The sequence below is a fragment of the Gallus gallus genome, chromosome 5 (assembly GCF_016699485.2).
Source record: "Gallus gallus isolate bGalGal1 chromosome 5, bGalGal1.mat.broiler.GRCg7b, whole genome shotgun sequence".
Classification (NCBI taxonomy): Eukaryota; Metazoa; Chordata; class Aves; order Galliformes; family Phasianidae; genus Gallus; species Gallus gallus.
In genome coordinates this window covers 14,359,136-14,380,528 of record NC_052536.1, presented here as the reverse complement: position 1 = coordinate 14,380,528, position 21,393 = coordinate 14,359,136, and the positions used below count along the sequence as shown (strand labels likewise).

Genomic DNA, 21,393 nt, shown 5'->3' with positions numbered 1-21,393 from the left:
AGTTACCGCCTGCGAACTTGAACTCTGCTCCTGGACCGACTGGTTTGACGTTGACTTCCCCTCCTCGGGGACAAGCCAGGGAGACTTTGAAACCTACCAGCACATCCGCGCTGCCGGGAAGGAAGTCTGTCAACAGCCAAAACAAATTGAGTGCCAGGCCGAGGACTACCCCGAGATTTCCATCGAACAAGTCGGACAGGTGGTGCAGTGTGACGTTCACTACGGACTGGTGTGCAAGAACCAGGACCAGCACGGCAGTTTTAAGATGTGCCTCAACTACAGGATCCGCGTCCTCTGCTGCCGGCCTAACCCCGACTGCGTGCAGACCATTACTCCTACCACCAGTCCCACCACCACCATCTCCACAGGCACCTCCTCCTCCACTACACCCACCCTCTCAGTCACAACCTCCACCTCCACCGCTACGCCCACTACAACAATAGAAACCAGCACCAGCACCAGCACCCTCACGCCCACCCCTACCCTCATCTCCACTACCAGCTCACCTTCCACCACGACCCACGTTACCGCCTGCGAACTTGAACTCTGCTCCTGGACCGACTGGTTTGACGTTGACTTCCCCTCCTCGGGGACAAGCCAGGGAGACTTTGAAACCTACCAGCACATCCGCGCTGCCGGGAAGGAAGTCTGTCAACAGCCAAAACAAATTGAGTGCCAGGCCGAGGACTACCCCGAGATTTCCATCGAACAAGTCGGACAGGTGGTGCAGTGTGACGTTCACTACGGACTGGTGTGCAAGAACCAGGACCAGCACGGCAGTTTTAAGATGTGCCTCAACTACAGGATCCGCGTCCTCTGCTGCCGGCCTAACCCCGACTGCGTGCAGACCATTACTCCTACCACCAGTCCCACCACCACCATCTCCACAGGCACCTCCTCCTCCACTACACCCACCCTCTCAGTCACAACCTCCACCTCCACCGCTACGCCCACTACAACAATAGAAACCAGCACCAGCACCAGCACCCTCACGCCCACCCCTACCCTCATCTCCACTACCAGCTCACCTTCCACCACGACCCACGTTACCGCCTGCGAACTTGAACTCTGCTCCTGGACCGACTGGTTTGACGTTGACTTCCCCTCCTCGGGGACAAGCCAGGGAGACTTTGAAACCTACCAGCACATCCGCGCTGCCGGGAAGGAAGTCTGTCAACAGCCAAAACAAATTGAGTGCCAGGCCGAGGACTACCCCGAGATTTCCATCGAACAAGTCGGACAGGTGGTGCAGTGTGACGTTCACTACGGACTGGTGTGCAAGAACCAGGACCAGCACGGCAGTTTTAAGATGTGCCTCAACTACAGGATCCGCGTCCTCTGCTGCCGGCCTAACCCCGACTGCGTGCAGACCATTACTCCTACCACCAGTCCCACCACCACCATCTCCACAGGCACCTCCTCCTCCACTACACCCACCCTCTCAGTCACAACCTCCACCTCCACCGCTACGCCCACTACAACAATAGAAACCAGCACCAGCACCAGCACCCTCACGCCCACCCCTACCCTCATCTCCACTACCAGCTCACCTTCCACCACGACCCACGTTACCGCCTGCGAACTTGAACTCTGCTCCTGGACCGACTGGTTTGACGTTGACTTCCCCTCCTCGGGGACAAGCCAGGGAGACTTTGAAACCTACCAGCACATCCGCGCTGCCGGGAAGGAAGTCTGTCAACAGCCAAAACAAATTGAGTGCCAGGCCGAGGACTACCCCGAGATTTCCATCGAACAAGTCGGACAGGTGGTGCAGTGTGACGTTCACTACGGACTGGTGTGCAAGAACCAGGACCAGCACGGCAGTTTTAAGATGTGCCTCAACTACAGGATCCGCGTCCTCTGCTGCCGGCCTAACCCCGACTGCGTGCAGACCATTACTCCTACCACCAGTCCCACCACCACCATCTCCACAGGCACCTCCTCCTCCACTACACCCACCCTCTCAGTCACAACCTCCACCTCCACCGCTACGCCCACTACAACAATAGAAACCAGCACCAGCACCAGCACCCTCACGCCCACCCCTACCCTCATCTCCACTACCAGCTCACCTTCCACCACGACCCACGTTACCGCCTGCGAACTTGAACTCTGCTCCTGGACCGACTGGTTTGACGTTGACTTCCCCTCCTCGGGGACAAGCCAGGGAGACTTTGAAACCTACCAGCACATCCGCGCTGCCGGGAAGGAAGTCTGTCAACAGCCAAAACAAATTGAGTGCCAGGCCGAGGACTACCCCGAGATTTCCATCGAACAAGTCGGACAGGTGGTGCAGTGTGACGTTCACTACGGACTGGTGTGCAAGAACCAGGACCAGCACGGCAGTTTTAAGATGTGCCTCAACTACAGGATCCGCGTCCTCTGCTGCCGGCCTAACCCCGACTGCGTGCAGACCATTACTCCTACCACCAGTCCCACCACCACCATCTCCACAGGCACCTCCTCCTCCACTACACCCACCCTCTCAGTCACAACCTCCACCTCCACCGCTACGCCCACTACAACAATAGAAACCAGCACCAGCACCAGCACCCTCACGCCCACCCCTACCCTCATCTCCACTACCAGCTCACCTTCCACCACGACCCACGTTACCGCCTGCGAACTTGAACTCTGCTCCTGGACCGACTGGTTTGACGTTGACTTCCCCTCCTCGGGGACAAGCCAGGGAGACTTTGAAACCTACCAGCACATCCGCGCTGCCGGGAAGGAAGTCTGTCAACAGCCAAAACAAATTGAGTGCCAGGCCGAGGACTACCCCGAGATTTCCATCGAACAAGTCGGACAGGTGGTGCAGTGTGACGTTCACTACGGACTGGTGTGCAAGAACCAGGACCAGCACGGCAGTTTTAAGATGTGCCTCAACTACAGGATCCGCGTCCTCTGCTGCCGGCCTAACCCCGACTGCGTGCAGACCATTACTCCTACCACCAGTCCCACCACCACCATCTCCACAGGCACCTCCTCCTCCACTACACCCACCCTCTCAGTCACAACCTCCACCTCCACCGCTACGCCCACTACAACAATAGAAACCAGCACCAGCACCAGCACCCTCACGCCCACCCCTACCCTCATCTCCACTACCAGCTCACCTTCCACCACGACCCACGTTACCGCCTGCGAACTTGAACTCTGCTCCTGGACCGACTGGTTTGACGTTGACTTCCCCTCCTCGGGGACAAGCCAGGGAGACTTTGAAACCTACCAGCACATCCGCGCTGCCGGGAAGGAAGTCTGTCAACAGCCAAAACAAATTGAGTGCCAGGCCGAGGACTACCCCGAGATTTCCATCGAACAAGTCGGACAGGTGGTGCAGTGTGACGTTCACTACGGACTGGTGTGCAAGAACCAGGACCAGCACGGCAGTTTTAAGATGTGCCTCAACTACAGGATCCGCGTCCTCTGCTGCCGGCCTAACCCCGACTGCGTGCAGACCACTACTCCTACCACCAGTCCCACCACCACCATCTCCACAGGCACCTCCTCCTCCACTACACCCACCCTCTCAGTCACAACCTCCACCTCCACCGCTACGCCCACTACAACAATAGAAACCAGCACCAGCACCAGCACCCTCACGCCCACCCCTACCCTCATCTCCACTACCAGCTCACCTTCCACCACGACCCACGTTACCGCCTGCGAACTTGAACTCTGCTCCTGGACCGACTGGTTTGACGTTGACTTCCCCTCCTCGGGGACAAGCCAGGGAGACTTTGAAACCTACCAGCACATCCGCGCTGCCGGGAAGGAAGTCTGTCAACAGCCAAAACAAATTGAGTGCCAGGCCGAGGACTACCCCGAGATTTCCATCGAACAAGTCGGACAGGTGGTGCAGTGTGACGTTCACTACGGACTGGTGTGCAAGAACCAGGACCAGCACGGCAGTTTTAAGATGTGCCTCAACTACAGGATCCGCGTCCTCTGCTGCCGGCCTAACCCCGACTGCGTGCAGACCATTACTCCTACCACCAGTCCCACCACCACCATCTCCACAGGCACCTCCTCCTCCACTACACCCACCCTCTCAGTCACAACCTCCACCTCCACCGCTACGCCCACTACAACAATAGAAACCAGCACCAGCACCAGCACCCTCACGCCCACCCCTACCCTCATCTCCACTACCAGCTCACCTTCCACCACGACCCACGTTACCGCCTGCGAACTTGAACTCTGCTCCTGGACCGACTGGTTTGACGTTGACTTCCCCTCCTCGGGGACAAGCCAGGGAGACTTTGAAACCTACCAGCACATCCGCGCTGCCGGGAAGGAAGTCTGTCAACAGCCAAAACAAATTGAGTGCCAGGCCGAGGACTACCCCGAGATTTCCATCGAACAAGTCGGACAGGTGGTGCAGTGTGACGTTCACTACGGACTGGTGTGCAAGAACCAGGACCAGCACGGCAGTTTTAAGATGTGCCTCAACTACAGGATCCGCGTCCTCTGCTGCCGGCCTAACCCCGACTGCGTGCAGACCACTACTCCTACCACCAGTCCCACCACCACCATCTCCACAGGCACCTCCTCCTCCACTACACCCACCCTCTCAGTCACAACCTCCACCTCCACCGCTACGCCCACTACAACAATAGAAACCAGCACCAGCACCAGCACCCTCACGCCCACCCCTACCCTCATCTCCACTACCAGCTCACCTTCCACCACGACCCACGTTACCGCCTGCGAACTTGAACTCTGCTCCTGGACCGACTGGTTTGACGTTGACTTCCCCTCCTCGGGGACAAGCCAGGGAGACTTTGAAACCTACCAGCACATCCGCGCTGCCGGGAAGGAAGTCTGTCAACAGCCAAAACAAATTGAGTGCCAGGCCGAGGACTACCCCGAGATTTCCATCGAACAAGTCGGACAGGTGGTGCAGTGTGACGTTCACTACGGACTGGTGTGCAAGAACCAGGACCAGCACGGCAGTTTTAAGATGTGCCTCAACTACAGGATCCGCGTCCTCTGCTGCCGGCCTAACCCCGACTGCGTGCAGACCATTACTCCTACCACCAGTCCCACCACCACCATCTCCACAGGCACCTCCTCCTCCACTACACCCACCCTCTCAGTCACAACCTCCACCTCCACCGCTACGCCCACTACAACAATAGAAACCAGCACCAGCACCAGCACCCTCACGCCCACCCCTACCCTCATCTCCACTACCAGCTCACCTTCCACCACGACCCACGTTACCGCCTGCGAACTTGAACTCTGCTCCTGGACCGACTGGTTTGACGTTGACTTCCCCTCCTCGGGGACAAGCCAGGGAGACTTTGAAACCTACCAGCACATCCGCGCTGCCGGGAAGGAAGTCTGTCAACAGCCAAAACAAATTGAGTGCCAGGCCGAGGACTACCCCGAGATTTCCATCGAACAAGTCGGACAGGTGGTGCAGTGTGACGTTCACTACGGACTGGTGTGCAAGAACCAGGACCAGCACGGCAGTTTTAAGATGTGCCTCAACTACAGGATCCGCGTCCTCTGCTGCCGGCCTAACCCCGACTGCGTGCAGACCATTACTCCTACCACCAGTCCCACCACCACCATCTCCACAGGCACCTCCTCCTCCACTACACCCACCCTCTCAGTCACAACCTCCACCTCCACCACTACGCCCACTACAACAATAGAAACCAGCACCAGCACCCTCACACCCACCCCTACCCTCATCTCCACTACCAGCTCACCTTCCACCACGACCCACGTTACCGCCTGCGAACTTGAACTCTGCTCCTGGACCGACTGGTTTGACGTTGACTTCCCCTCCTCGGGGACAAGCCAGGGAGACTTTGAAACCTACCAGCACATCCGCGCTGCCGGGAAGGAAGTCTGTCAACAGCCAAAACAAATTGAGTGCCAGGCCGAGGACTACCCCGAGATTTCCATCGAACAAGTCGGACAGGTGGTGCAGTGTGACGTTCACTACGGACTGGTGTGCAAGAACCAGGACCAGCACGGCAGTTTTAAGATGTGCCTCAACTACAGGATCCGCGTCCTCTGCTGCCGGCCTAACCCCGACTGCGTGCAGACCACTACTCCTACCACCAGTCCCACCACCACCATCTCCACAGGCACCTCCTCCTCCACTACACCCACCCTCTCAGTCACAACCTCCACCTCCACCGCTACGCCCACTACAACAATAGAAACCAGCACCAGCACCAGCACCCTCACGCCCACCCCTACTCTCATCTCCACTACCAGCTCACCTTCCACCACGACCCACGTTACCGCCTGCGAACTTGAACTCTGCTCCTGGACCGACTGGTTTGACGTTGACTTCCCCTCCTCGGGGACAAGCCAGGGAGACTTTGAAACCTACCAGCACATCCGCGCTGCCGGGAAGGAAGTCTGTCAACAGCCAAAACAAATTGAGTGCCAGGCCGAGGACTACCCCGAGATTTCCATCGAACAAGTCGGACAGGTGGTGCAGTGTGACGTTCACTACGGACTGGTGTGCAAGAACCAGGACCAGCACGGCAGTTTTAAGATGTGCCTCAACTACAGGATCCGCGTCCTCTGCTGCCGGCCTAACCCCGACTGCGTGCAGACCATTACTCCTACCACCAGTCCCACCACCACCATCTCCACAGGCACCTCCTCCTCCACTACACCCACCCTCTCAGTCACAACCTCCACCTCCACCGCTACGCCCACTACAACAATAGAAACCAGCACCAGCACCAGCACCCTCACGCCCACCCCTACCCTCATCTCCACTACCAGCTCACCTTCCACCACGACCCACGTTACCGCCTGCGAACTTGAACTCTGCTCCTGGACCGACTGGTTTGACGTTGACTTCCCCTCCTCGGGGACAAGCCAGGGAGACTTTGAAACCTACCAGCACATCCGCGCTGCCGGGAAGGAAGTCTGTCAACAGCCAAAACAAATTGAGTGCCAGGCCGAGGACTACCCCGAGATTTCCATCGAACAAGTCGGACAGGTGGTGCAGTGTGACGTTCACTACGGACTGGTGTGCAAGAACCAGGACCAGCACGGCAGTTTTAAGATGTGCCTCAACTACAGGATCCGCGTCCTCTGCTGCCGGCCTAACCCCGACTGCGTGCAGACCATTACTCCTACCACCAGTCCCACCACCACCATCTCCACAGGCACCTCCTCCTCCACTACACCCACCCTCTCAGTCACAAGCTCTACAATGTCTACCATATTCAGCACTAGTACCTCTATATCAACACCCTGTTTCTGTAAAATTGGAAACAACATTTATTCTCCTGGTGGGTGATAGTTTTTTTTTCAGTTTTCTTATTTCTTGTTGTTTGTTGTTTTTAAATTATTCTTCTTGATATATATTTCTATATTTATTTTTATATTTTCACAGTTTTTTCTTGATATTTTCTTTTAATGCGACATACTTATGATCATTACTCAGTCTTTCACTACCTCTCTCCCCTTTCGAGGTTCTGTGGAAGTATCATGATATAAGTGCCAGATCTTTAGTTTTGAGGAGTATTTGATAATAATTAATATATAGTTAATAAAATGTCTTTGACAAGTAATACGTATTAAACAAATGATACTGCATTGAATTTTTCATCTCTGCCTCGTAAGTGGCAATGTCTAGCCCCCAGGAAATGGCAGCGCTTTTCCCCATTTGTCTTTATTTTCATGGTTCTGTGTGGTTTCATATAGCATGGAATTTACCTGTGGTTATCTGGGACCAGCTTTTCTGGTTTTATCCTTTCCTACCTTCTTCTGTAACCCCAGTCTTCTCATTGGCAGGGCAGTATAGAAAGCTCAGGAATCATTAACACAGCTTAAGTACTGCTCAGCAGCAACATTAGCCTCATCCTAAATCCGAAACACAGAACCGTAGCAGTTTATTTTGAAAAAAAATTCCCTACCGCCTTAGTTGATACCTGGACACTTGGAAATGTAATGCGTTGATTGATTTTGAAGAATTTTCATTTTCTCTCTTTATTTGACTGTATTTTTTTTCCTTTTTTCAGGTGAACTGATTTACAGCACGATGGATAGTGATGGATGTAGATTTTATGCTAGGTGTAGTGAAACATGTACAATTGAACGCTACACTGGAGACTGTAATTTTACTACTCCAGTAACCACAACATCCCCTCAGACGCCTACCATAATAACATCACGTCCCACTCTTCCTCCGGGTTGTGTTTCTAGTACTCACCCTCCTCTACAGGTATGTCGTTTCTGTGCTATGATTATCGAAATAACATCAGTATTAGCTTTATACCAGAAAGGTATGAGAAAGAAACAGTTGCCAATCTTACATATTCTGGTTGTCAGAATAACTCTTGCTACTGGTCAATATATGGCATAAAATTTCCATGTGTCTTCTTTCTTTCTTTGTTTTTTCTTTTTTTTTGTAAACTAAGAAAGAAACGTACAATATTTTTTTTCCTATGATTTCACTGCTAGTTAAACATGCTTTTTAATGTACTGCATTGTATATGAAACAAACCTTCTCAATGAAATAAAAAATCAAGTTTTCTTGTGCTATTTGACTCTTCACTGAACAGAAAAATCAAAGCTAGTATAGAGGCTTACATCTCGTAACAATGTTAGTAAAATTCATACCTGTTTCCAAATTACTGTGACAGCAATTTGTGTTCATTTTGCAGCCTGGCCAGAAATTCAAATTATCCAACTGTACAGAACTCATCTGTGAGGGAAACAACAAAGTTGTAGTAAATCAAACAGTGTGTCCACCTGTAAAGGAAATTACCTGTGCGAACAAATACCCAGCAATATTGGTACCTGATGAAAATGGATGCTGTTACCACTATGAGTGTCAATGTAAGTATAGATTTAAGAATTACATTTTTGAAAATAAGCAAAAGTTTGCACAGAATATAAGGGAATTACCTTTTCCTAAGGTTGCATTTGAAATTGTAGTATATTCTTCTACATTTACTTTCATGTTAACAGAAATATTTTCTCTGTGCCAGGTGTGTGCAGTGGATGGGGTGATCCTCATTATATTACTTTTGATGGAACCTACTATACTTTCCTTGAAAACTGCACTTATGTTCTGGTGAAACAGATTGTGCCTAAATTTGACAACTTCCGTGTTCACATTGAGAATTACTACTGTGATTCAAAAGATGGACTTTCCTGTCCTAAATCCATTATTATTTTCTACAAATCTGCAACAGTGAAGCTGACCCGTGAACTCCTGAATGGCATGATGACAAATGTGGTAAAATAAATTTATTTTTACTTCTCTGTTATTGAAAAAGAGAAATAAGGTCCACAGGCCTTACTGTTTTTCACTTGAAATACAGTTTATTAGAATATCAGATTATAAAGGTGACAAGAGCATTGTTACTGCAATGCAAACAGGAGTTGGACATGATGCACAACAATACAAAGTTATGCATGATTATGAAGATTAGAAAATATATTACTTTAAACAATCAGACAGAAGCAGAAGCTTATTCTGAAGTTGTGTTCTTTTTTGGTTTTTTTTGTTTTTTTTTTTTTTTGTTTTGTTTTTGTTTTTTAACTCTGCTTTCAGATGTACTTCAACAATAAGATTGTCCAACCAGGCTTTCACAAAGACGGCATTTATTTCTCCACGCTTGGTATCAATATGATTGTAGAAATACCAGAGATTGGCGCAACCATCACCTTCAGTGGGCTCATCTTTTCTGTGAAACTTCCGTATAGCAAATTTGGCAACAATACTGAAGGACAATGTGGTAAGACAGATGCATTAGTCATACTTTGCCCACCCTCCATGGCTATCATTACCCACTCTGGCTATGCAAGATCATGACAGGGAGATATATTTTGAACTGTTTTCTGATGGCAGGTTTGGGGTTTGGATTTTGACTGTTATTTTCCTAAACTAAATTAAAACTCATATGACTCATACGTAAAGAATCCTTGTGAAGTAGAGAATTATACATTTCATGAGCACATCACATCTAAACTTAATATGAGCACACTGACGTACTGTGCATCGCAGATGTGGCATATGAAGCTAACATAACTTGTCTCTGTTATCTTCCAGGAACATGTACAAATAACAAAAGAGATGAATGTCGCTTGCCAAGTGGTAAGATCATTTCCTCCTGTCCCCAAATGGCTCATCACTGGCTTGTTGGTAATGATACATCGTGCTCTGGAGTACCAACACCACCAATAGTAACCACACCTCCTGCAAGGCCGCAGTGTCATGTTCCTGAACTCTGCAAGCTTATCATAAGCAAGTAAGAAAAAAAAAAAACAAACAACCAGAACAAACTTGCTCTTTCTATACAGAAATGTCTCAGTATTTCATGAAATGGTATGAACTACAGTCCTATTGTGGGATCACTGCTGAAAACATCAGCCTAATATAAGGATATATAAAACAAAAGGTCTTTGATAAAGAAACTGCTCTTCTTTATGGACTTGCATTGCAAAGATAGCTGAGCAAGGAGAAGTGAAATTAGAAGATGAGGGAGACAGCAAGCACTAAAGTCCATACACACTGGGTTGTTACCACATACATCTATTTTATCTTTTTCCCTCCCTGCTTTCCAGGGTACAGTTACTCACTCTTAGTCATGCTATTAAAAGAAGGATGAAACTTTACATGTGAAGTGATCCTGAAGGGAAAGAATTTGGTTACCAACCAGAATAACAGAACAGACAGAAACATGTCAGCCAGGAGTCCTCTACTCTTTGTACATTTTATGTAAAACATGGAATTCCAAAAAAAAAACCAAACCAAACCAAACAAACAAACAAACAAACAAAAAAACCAAAACAAACAGACAAACAAACAAAAAAAAAACCCAGCACCAACAAAGGCTGTTTCCTGCAATATTTCTTATACTTGTGTGAACTCTAGCAAAAGTTTTTTTCAGCTGTGTCATTTATAAAGACCCTCATCTGCATGCTTTCTGTACTGCCTAATATGTTACAAGCTATTCTATCCAATTTTTCTGTTTCTTGGGTACTTATAGCATTCTTTTTTCATCTACCTGATGCAATTGCCTTCTTCAAGAAATTTCTAGTGTCAGACTGATGAAACATTGTGTACATTTACATAAACTCTATAACCATGAGCCTCTTTTTAAAAAAACAGAGCTTCAAATTTCACAATCTTTTCATTCCTGAATCTCTCTCTCACAGTAGTGGCCATTCATATAGTTAACTCTCTTTCTCATAATACATTCCTCTTGAAGCAGAGAGTAACATGCCATTAACTGGGAAAATGCCACGCATGATCAGATTTTATATAATGACCAGTTTCTTCTGGTTTCTCTTCTGTCTATAGAGTTTTTGCAGAATGCCATGATGTAATACCACCAGAACCATTTTACAAAGGATGTGTTTTTGATGGATGTCGCATAACTGATGAATCCATGCAGTGTTCCAGTTTAGAGATATATGCTACAGAGTGTGCTGCAAGAGGTGTCTGCATTGACTGGAGAGGAAAGACAAACAATACCTGCCGTAAGTACTGCAGAACTCAAAAATGTGTGAGTAAACCAGTAGCAGTTAGGATTTTATTGAGTATGTATATCTTGCATCTTACACTTGACTATAGCAATTTACCTACAAAAATACAGAAATGTCCTTACTGTCAGAAACCCCAGATGTAGGCAGTAAAGGCAGAGTCACTTTTGCCACAGAAATATCTACTACCAGTTTTTGATCATTTTCCATCTTTTGTCATACAGCATACAATTGTCCAGCAAACATGGTATACAAGCCGTGCGGGTCCATTAATCCTGCTACCTGCAGCCAAAGGTATGGAAAGACCAAACAAATGCTTACCTGTTTCTTCTTTCTGTTTTTAGCTACCTACTTTCCTTACAAAATAGAACTATTTCATAATTAAATCTCAAGAATTTTCATAGTTTATTCAAAATTCATAGATATCAGTCGTTGCTATGAATATGTACTTCCTGCTCCATTCAGCAAAATACAAATTCATTTGTCTCCCTTGATCTTCTTTACACACCTGTCTCTCCAGCTTCACTGCAAAAACATAGTACTCAAATACACACATATATATATACACATATATTCCTCTTACTCCAGCTTTGTTGACCATCCTGGCTATGGAGTAACTGAAGGTTGTTTCTGTCCTGAAGGAGAGACACTCCTAAGTGAAGACAGCAACACTTGTGTCTCTGAATGCTGTAAGTAATCTATAACTAGTTTGGGGAATGGAGGTCTGGATTGTTAAAGAAGAGACATGATTAACAATGGCAGGAGACTTGCCATCTTTTACATAGTCAGATCGCAGGCAAATCAACTTATTCAAGCTCCTTTAGTCTCCCCATCTAAAAACAGAATAATAAAAAATACTACTTTTTCTCCATCTTCCTTATTTACACGAGACTGGGAAAGATGGAAGAATTCTATCATTTCATATGAAGTAGTCTGTATGTTCATTTTCTTGCTGGATTTATGTTCACAGTGTTTTTATTTGAAACTGCACAAACTTACTCCTTCTGTCAGTTGTCAGTAGTATAAATCTCCATTATTATTTTTTTTTCAGCTTGTAGAGAACCAAATGGAATACCCAGATGGGTGAGTATAGCCATCAATGTAATTTATCAAATACATCCAGCTGAAGCAAGACGACATTCGTTGTTTGGTGTTTCACAAGAGCAAAAGAACATTCTACGAACCTTCAGTGGCCTCTAAAATATTCTCCTAATTTGTTTCACTTTAAGGGCTTTTTAACAAATCTAAAAATACTAGGACCATGAAAAGGTTGATGTAATTAGCTATCAATGTATATATGAATAAAACAATTAGAAGTTAAAAAAAAAAAAAAGAAAAAAAAAAGATTTTATTTTAATTATTTTATTTAATTTTCATTTGCTTTTTGTACAGCCAGGAGAAAAATGGACCAAAAATTGCCAGGAGTGTGTTTGTGACAGATCCACTCTCAGAGTGCATTGTACAAAACACGAATGTCCTCTGCCACAGCAAGTGTCTTGTTCTGAACCAGGATACATGCCTGTTCAGACACAGATACCAGAAGATCCATGCTGTACCAGGACTGAGTGCTGTAAGTACTGTCTCAGGTCTTTATTGTGTGTGATATAGTATACTTGTTTTGGGGAACTAGAGCAGTAATTTCTCTCTTTTTCTCTTTTAAATATATAGTTTGCATTTATCTCATAACACTTTTCTCCCTCATACTGCTTCTTAGAGCCTTGTTGCAAAGCATCTGCTAGATGCTTGAAGAGAACAAATTTAAAGATGAATCAACTCTATACCCATAGACAAAGGAAAGTAGCTGTAGATTTGTAACTTAAAGAAAAAAAGAAAACCTGTAACACTGCCACTACCTGAAACAATAATCAAAAGCTATTCAATACCTCTTATTTTTCAAAGACCAGCATAAACATTTTATCTAATCTTAATATCTCTCTTGAACTTTTAAGAATTGTTCAAGAGAGTGTCTGAAACTCAGAGAGCCATCAGATTTTCTGATTAGTTTCACTCTGGAAATACGTCTTTTCATCCATCATCACTCTATTCTTCCCAGCCAATGCTTTTGTTTTGCAGAGGTTATAGGAAAGCTCTTTCACTTTAAAAATAGATGGGCAAATATATTGAAATAGTTATTAAACTAACTTTTTGCCTCACTGGAAAACTTTTGAAGTTCATGCAAAACAAAATTGCTTATTTAAAAATTCATAATTTGCTGTCTTCTGTTACATCACACAGACTGCAATACGAGCCTCTGCCCTGAGGTCACACACCAATGCTTTGAGGGACAGGAAGTAATTACAGTAATACAGCCTGGAAAATGCTGCCCTACCTTTGAATGCAGTAAGTACCACCCAACTTTTTCAATGCGTTACTCAGAGCTATAAATACAAAATCCTTAAAAGAAAAAGATGTAATTAATCAGTTTTGTCATATTGGGCCAACAAAGTAGCAGTTTCTTCACATACTTCTGCTTCTTAAATTTTATACCATGGTGACACTTTCTTCCTTCTTTCCAGGACATGGCTGTGTAGTCAATGAAACCTACTATGCAGTAAGTACACAGAGTAACTCACTATAAAAATACAACTTTACATAGATTCACAATGAAACATTTTTGAGACCCCTATTATATAGCCCATTCTGCAAAAAGGTCCAAGATATTAACTGAGGTCAGCATATCAGCACCCTTCCTATATGCAGAAGTATTATCTGCTCACCTTAAATATTAGCATAACTTCCTTTCAAAATGAGAAGCAGCATGGATATTACCAACAATAGAAACTCAGAAACTCCGCTTAAATTAAACAACCAAAATTGAATTTAAGGATAGTTTAGCCTATAGATAGTTGAGCCTTGAATTGTCTGTGATGTACATACACATAGTAACTTGCTATTACTACTAACGATTTTTCTAATGTCTCATTCTAGCCTGGAACTGTGATCCCATCAGGCCCCTGTGAAAGCTGCACCTGCTCCAGATCATCTTATTCAGGCCGTCAGAAGTTTGCTGTCAAGTGCCAGCCTGTTACCTGTGACACCTACTGTCCAGTGGTGAGTGCTGTTTTGTGGTCAGTAATGCCTACCCTGCTCAGTTCAAACATCTGCCGTTTAAGCTTAGTGTCCTGGCTCAACAATATTCCCTCTCTGTTTCTTTCAAAATAGGGTTATAAGTATACAGAGGAACCTGGAAAATGCTGTGGCACATGCAAGGCTGAGGCCTGCATAGTGGTCATGGAAGACGGCACTACACACGTGCTTAAGGTAACTAGCCCTGCTGCAGTTCACTTTTGGTGAACTCTCTTTGCCTTTTAACTCTTTCCTTTCCTTGCCTCTATCACATTTACTTGCCGTGTCTTTTCACTTATTAGAATACTGCTTATTCAGATGGGGAAGGACTGTCTCACATGGCTTGAACAGAACCTTGAGCCACGAGGCTAACTGAGGCTTCTGGAACCAACTGTGATACTGAACAATGGCTTTCAGAAGTCGAAATAGAAAAACCTGTGAAATCAATGCTATCTTATTTGCCTTCAGCTCAAAAACAGAGCACCAATTTTGCTCAGTTTTGTCTTTCTATGTGAGGAGGCAGTTTCTGCTCCAAGTACCCAATCTTAAGTTAGCTGTGAGCTCAAGAACAGGATGACTTGGTGAAAACACCTGGAATTCTGCCATGTAGCTGAATAGGATTAGGGTACATCATAAATGCTGACAACAAAACCACTGAAACACAAGTCAGTCTTCACTTATCCCATGCACACAAAAACCATGACTAAAATCCACCTAAAATCACAGCTTTTTCACTTGGTTATGAAAAAGATGGTAGGATGATCATACGATAAGCAACTACCAGCTGCAATTCAAGGATGTAATTCAGAATAAGCGTCCTGCAGTGTGAAGCAATGATAGAACACTAGCTGTTTGGGTACTTTTGCTTCACTTTCATGCAACATTTTTATTCACCTTTATTTAATTTAACTACTTTCAGGTTGGAAAATTCTGGAGCCCACCTGGTAATAACTGTACAACTTACACATGTGAAAAATACAACGGCCAGTTCATGACAGTCATCTCAAAGAAAAGCTGTCCCGCCTTCAACCCTGATCTCTGTGAACCTGTAAGTACTTGTCTACCAGCTCTCACGTTTGTTTGAAAAGATTGCAGTGATTAGCACCAGTGATAGCAAGATCATGGTGTCCTAGGAAAATACTTAGCAGGAGCATCACATGGGATGTAACTCTGGTTTTATCCTCTCTGAAACTGTCCCCCATCAAATTTAACTTTAAAAAAACAAATCAAAATTAAAAATGGCAATATATCCTCACTGAGGAAAGAAGATAGCACGGCGTACTAGAGAAAAGGGCACAGCATAATGCTTTAGATTCCTGAAAGTGCCAGGAGTCTGCAAGAATATTACCAGAAAATAATGGGATTTTTATTCCTAAATTATTTAGGCTTATAATTCCAATTTTGGAAACCAATCATTAAGAGCAAAGGTGACGGAAAACAAGTTACTTCAGTTCACTTAATACACCTCAGGAAAGATTAGAACCAGCCCCAGGCATCTGGAGAGTCAGTAGTTCATTAACCGTGTTACACTGTCTGACATAACCCTTAATCTGCACTGATTTTAGGACCTCAAAATATCTCATGTGCGCTGCAAGCCTTATTTCTGATTTTTTTCTACTGAACTATGATGATAACAAAGCAATTCCAGTCCCTTCAATGTATGCTTCCAAAGAAGTCTTATTAAATACTAAAGTAGTAGTTATGTGCCTTTAATATTTACCTCTGCTTGAAATCAGACTCCATGCCAATACAAAGAACTTCCTGGCACCAGAGAACCCTACAAAGCAGGGAAAGTCTCTGCTTTATCATGCATATATGAAACCTGAGTTATCTTTTTCTTTTTTCTCACTCAAGGACAACATCCAGCTATCAGATGACGGCTGCTGTAGAGTGTGCTCAATCCCACCATCAGGTAAGTAATGGTAATTTTGGGTAAAAGCACAACATGTGCCTTGTTAGCTGTATTAGTTCAACTTGCATGGCAGGAGCAAATACAGAAGAGGTGAAAAGACTAAGTCTGGTACCAGTGTTTCCATACCACCTGGTACAGAACAGAATATTTAGGGCCTTTGAAAATATGAATATGGTGAACTTTCCCATCCTGTACTGTTCAATATTAGCCTTTTAGTGAAATAGAGAGGACTTCGTCTATTCTCCAACTTCTACAGACACATTCTCTTTAAGGATGAAAGTGAAGTTGGTCCTGGGAGATGGGCGTGCATTGAACAGCTGCCACAGCACTGCTCTGTATTTCTGCATCCTGCATCAATGCAGCATAAAAGGAATTTTCCATTCGGTGCTAAGACAAGTAGCAAGATCTATCACTTAGCCATAAGCAATTAAAACAGAAATGCACTGTGACATGATTTCCTATTTCAGCTCCATCCATCTCAGTTTTCAGCTAAGGATTGTCTATCATATACAGGTATCTATCTATATACACATATATTTTAACCTATTTTCTCTTGGTCTGTGTCAACATCAGGTTGCAAGAAGCACAACACCTCTACTGTCATCAAATACCAAGGATGTGTTTCTGCACCTGTTGAGATGACATACTGTGAAGGCAGCTGTGATGCTTACTCAAAGTAAGTGGTGTAAAAGATAACTGTAGTCTCCTGTCTTCTATTTGTTATGATAGTGGCAGAAAACAAATTGCTAGTGATTTTCTACAATGTCTAACACTCACCAAGCCATCAACTGTTCCCATTGCGCTAACCAGAATTTTTAACAGACGTGCTACATTAACTCAAGACTAACCAGGTCTTGATAGGCTGTTAAGTGACTGGTCCTGAGCTTTGATCTTGCCTAGATAGAAGTGAGGTTATCTGTTTCATACCAGTCTCTCATTTTGGACTGGCTTGATACTTTATCTAGATTAGTTTTTTTCATTTTTCTCTTGTCTTCATGAATCATAGAATTATAGAATGGTTTGAGCTGAAAGAAACCTTTAAAATAATCTAGTTCCAAACCCCTCCCATGAAAAGGGACACCTTCCACTAGATCAGAATGAAGAGCTAGGTTTACCCATTTTTACAGTGAGTAATATTAAGACATATCCCCACATGCAAACACACAACTTCTAGTTATATTTAGCAATGTGTGAGAGGGGCAGTGGTATTTCTTACATAATTTCTGAATATATCTCTTTTGCTGGTTTTGCAAACAGGTACTCTCAAGAAGCGAACATGATGGAACATAAATGCTCATGTTGTCAGGAAATCCAGACTAGCATAAGAAAGGTGACTTTGACATGCAGTGATGGAACCTATCTTGATCACTCATACACCTATGTGGACCAATGCAGCTGCGTGGGTGCTGAGTGTGTTCCCCAAGACATTGCCAACCAACAACAGCAAACAGGCAAAATATGAGATGAAGACCTCTCAAGAAAAAGGGAATGTCTAAAATTAAAACTAAGGAGAAGACAAATGAGTTGAATATAGATGAAAACAAACATTTGAAAAAAGTGTCAAAAGCAGCTACAATTTTCGATGAACAGATTATATTTTCTGCATACAAGCTCAATACGTCTGTCCACATTATTTCAGCTTTCCTTATCATTATATCTCATACTGTTTTACATGACTTTTCTTTACACCTTGAGAGGTACAGTATAAGATCATTTTTATATTTCTTGTTAGTTTGTCTTATGAGAAGTGCTAAACAATAAGACTGAGACCACACAAATTCTTTTATTAGAACGACATTCTTTTCTGCCTCGAGGCTTTCCTTTGGTGGCACAATATAAACTGCACTGGTGCAGAATAAATATTACTAAGTCGGAAATCAAGTTTTGCTGGTCATTACATTCCGCAACTACTTGACAATATCTAAGATTTCCATTGATATACTGAACTATTACAGAACATTTTAATTTCAGTTCACTGAGATAGATCAAAAGCTAAAGTCCAAGAAAAAGAAAAGAAAACTGTACCTCTCTTTTGTTTTTCTTTTTTGCATTATGGAAAACTTAGATTGCAAAAAGCCATACCTTCTCAAAGCTATGAAATTCAATGTTATAAACAATATTTAGGGCATTTCCCTATCTATTCTCATGAGAAAGAAAGGAAAGAAAAGAAAGAAGAAAGAAAGAAAAAAAAAGAGAAAGAAAAAAAAAGAAAGATACTATAATGATAAGCTGCTGCATACTCACACTACTTGTTGTTTACATAACATCATCAGCATAGAAACTGTATGAAAATTTGGAATTTTTTTTTTCTTTGTGGTTAACTGTTTACAGAAGAAGTATATATATATATATATTGCCAACAGGGCATATGAAGGACTTTTGTAAACAAAAGTAATAATAATAATAATATTATATGTAAATTCTTTCCTAGAAAGCTTTTAAAAAGTTGTACTATTGCTATTTATTTTGTTTTTTGGAGAACTGATTTATTGGGCCATTTCTTTCAGAATTAATGTTTACCCATTTGTTAGTCTTAGTCATATTATCTGGGTGTGGTATATTTTCTTCTTTCATTTTGTTTTGGAATATTGTTTTATTTTTGTTCTTTATGAAAAAAGTAATGATGATTAATAAATTTTAAGCATTTTACAGCATGTCTCCTCAGTTTTTTCTCTGAAACACTCCCTGCTGGCCCTATAAAATATCTGCTTCCCACTTTACCACAGCTGTATTTGAATAGCTATCTGCTTCCCACTTTACCACAGCTGTATTTGAATAGCTGTACAGAATCACAGAATGGTTGAAGTGGGAAAGGACTTTTGGGTCCACCTAGTCCAACCCCCTGCTCAAGCAAGGTCACCCAGAACCATGTCCAGGTGGCTTTTGAAGATCTCCAAGGAAGGAGATGCCACAACCTCTATGGGCAATGTGTGCTCAGGCACTTGCACAGCACAGAAGTACTTCCCACTAGAAGGAATCTCTTTGAGTTCCAGTTTGTGCCCATTTCCTCTTGTTCTGGTACCGGGCATCGCTGAAAATAGCCTGGCTCTATTTTCTTCACAACATCCATTCAGGTATTTATGGACATTGATGAGATCCCTTTCAGCCTCATCTTCTCCAGGCTGAACAGTCTCAGCTCTCTCATCCTCTCCTCATAGGAGAGCTGCTCCAGGCCCTTCAGCGTCTTGGTGGCCCTGCCTTGCACTATTTCAAGAACGTCCAGGTCTCTCCTGTAGTGGAAGGCTCAGAACTGTACACAACATTCAGTGTGGCCTCACCAGTGCAGAACTGAGGGATAACCTCTCGTGACCTGCTGGCAATACTTTGTCTAACGCAGTGAAGAATATAAGCTGCCTTCTTAGCAATAAAGGCACACTGCTGACTCATGTTCAACTCGGTACCTACCAAGACTCCTACATCCTTTTCTCCCAGAGCTGTTTTTCAGTTGGGTGAGTAGCATGTCCTGGTGCCTGGGGTTTTCCATCCCAAGGTGCAGGGCTTTGAAATTCTCCTTGTGGAGCTTCATGAGATTCTTGTGAAGCTCTCAAAGTCCCTCTGGATGGCTGCACAGCCCACTGGTGAGTCAGCCACTTCCCCCAGTTTCATGTCAGCTGTGACACACTTCTGACCTCCAAGTAAAAGTCAATCTGGACTGTAGTACCTAACCCCTACAGAGCTTTGATACTGCTTTGAATGAGAAAAAAGAAGCAGATTCTGAAAGTGTTCCAAGTATATCCTTTTTGATGCCATCAGTAAGTGAGATTTCAGTAAGCAACCACATTTTGGGTCCATATACATTTTTACAAATCTAAAATTTCTTTACCTGACTGACAAACTATCCAAAATCCAGTCAGCCTCATATTTTAATGCTTGCAGAAACATTCATAAATCTCAAACAAGCCAGAAATTGCACTGTTGCAAATATACAAATTCTAAGTTACTATGCAGCTTTACTTTGAACTGGCTACCACAGACCAGACCTGAGTGTAGCTTGTATAAAGATAATTTTTACACAGTTCACAAATGACTAAATAACTGTTCTTGGGCCAATAGAGGGAACAGTTAAAAAAAAAAAAAAAGATAGTGAGCTTTTTCATACTTTACAGTTGGGACAACTCAGTATCTGTTGTTTCTGACTTGTAACAATTGGGTAACAACATAGGTTTTCTGCAGATGCAGATGCCCTGATAAGGCTGCTTTTCTCATCCACTTTTCTTTTAAAGAACAAGATCGACTCATATACCTCCCAGTCAGAAGTGAGCCTTTAGTTGTCCCTGAGGATCACTGGTAACTTCTTACTTCCTGCTGGCAAAAATCTGCCCTAACTCCTTCCAGCTTCCTACTGACAAATTGTCATTTCACTGTCTGCTTTTTGGCTCTTCAAAAAGTTTCCTTTTCCCAGTTCTCGGGCTTTTCTGCTTCCCAGTGAGGCCCAGGTGGCTTACTGCACATTTGCCTCCTTTCTTCCCAATCCATTAAGCTTCCCAATGCAGCACTACTCATGAGTTTGTGACCAATTTGGTGAGTGACAAATTCTTTGAACTTCCTTCCCAGGTAAACTGGGAAATGATTCTTCTCCTTCTCATTCTGCAGAAGGGAAAAGCAAATGTCCATGTGGTATAAAAACTAAAAAAAAAAAAAACAAGAAGAAAGAAAGAAAGAAAAAGAAGGGACAGGCCCTGGTCCTGGCATGAAGAAGCAAGGAGGCAAGGAAACAAGGAGGGGAGCCCTAAGCAACGCTAAACCATGGGGGCATGCAGAATCTGTGGCTGAGGACACACTGGAATCCCTACCTTCAAGAAAGACAGAAAAGTCTCACATATACAGTTCCAGTGATGAGAAAGCTAAAATGGGGATTATCAATTAAGGAGAAGAACAGTGTCACAACGTGCTTTGTATATAAAAGAGCAACTGGAAGGACTTACAGGAACTCC

The 21,393-nt window shown here is 44.3% G+C and overlaps 1 protein-coding gene across 1 annotated transcript in view; it reads left to right on the top strand.

Moving 5' to 3' along the window:
* Positions 1-19,108, top strand: part of MUC5ACL (mucin 5AC like) — a 50,634-nt gene extending 31,526 nt beyond the window's left edge. The window contains 19 exon segments of the mRNA XM_040701669.2: positions 2-7,274; positions 8,007-8,209; positions 8,652-8,826; positions 8,979-9,229; positions 9,548-9,731; positions 10,046-10,244; positions 11,300-11,478; positions 11,706-11,775; positions 12,070-12,170; positions 12,533-12,564; positions 12,874-13,051; positions 13,717-13,821; positions 13,998-14,032; positions 14,410-14,532; positions 14,644-14,742; positions 15,467-15,595; positions 16,402-16,459; positions 17,033-17,135; positions 17,717-19,108. Coding sequence (XP_040557603.1) covers positions 2-7,274; positions 8,007-8,209; positions 8,652-8,826; positions 8,979-9,229; positions 9,548-9,731; positions 10,046-10,244; positions 11,300-11,478; positions 11,706-11,775; positions 12,070-12,170; positions 12,533-12,564; positions 12,874-13,051; positions 13,717-13,821; positions 13,998-14,032; positions 14,410-14,532; positions 14,644-14,742; positions 15,467-15,595; positions 16,402-16,459; positions 17,033-17,135; positions 17,717-17,921 — 9,702 coding nt within the window. The 3' untranslated portion in view covers positions 17,922-19,108.
* Positions 19,109-21,393: the final 2,285 nt, after the last annotated feature.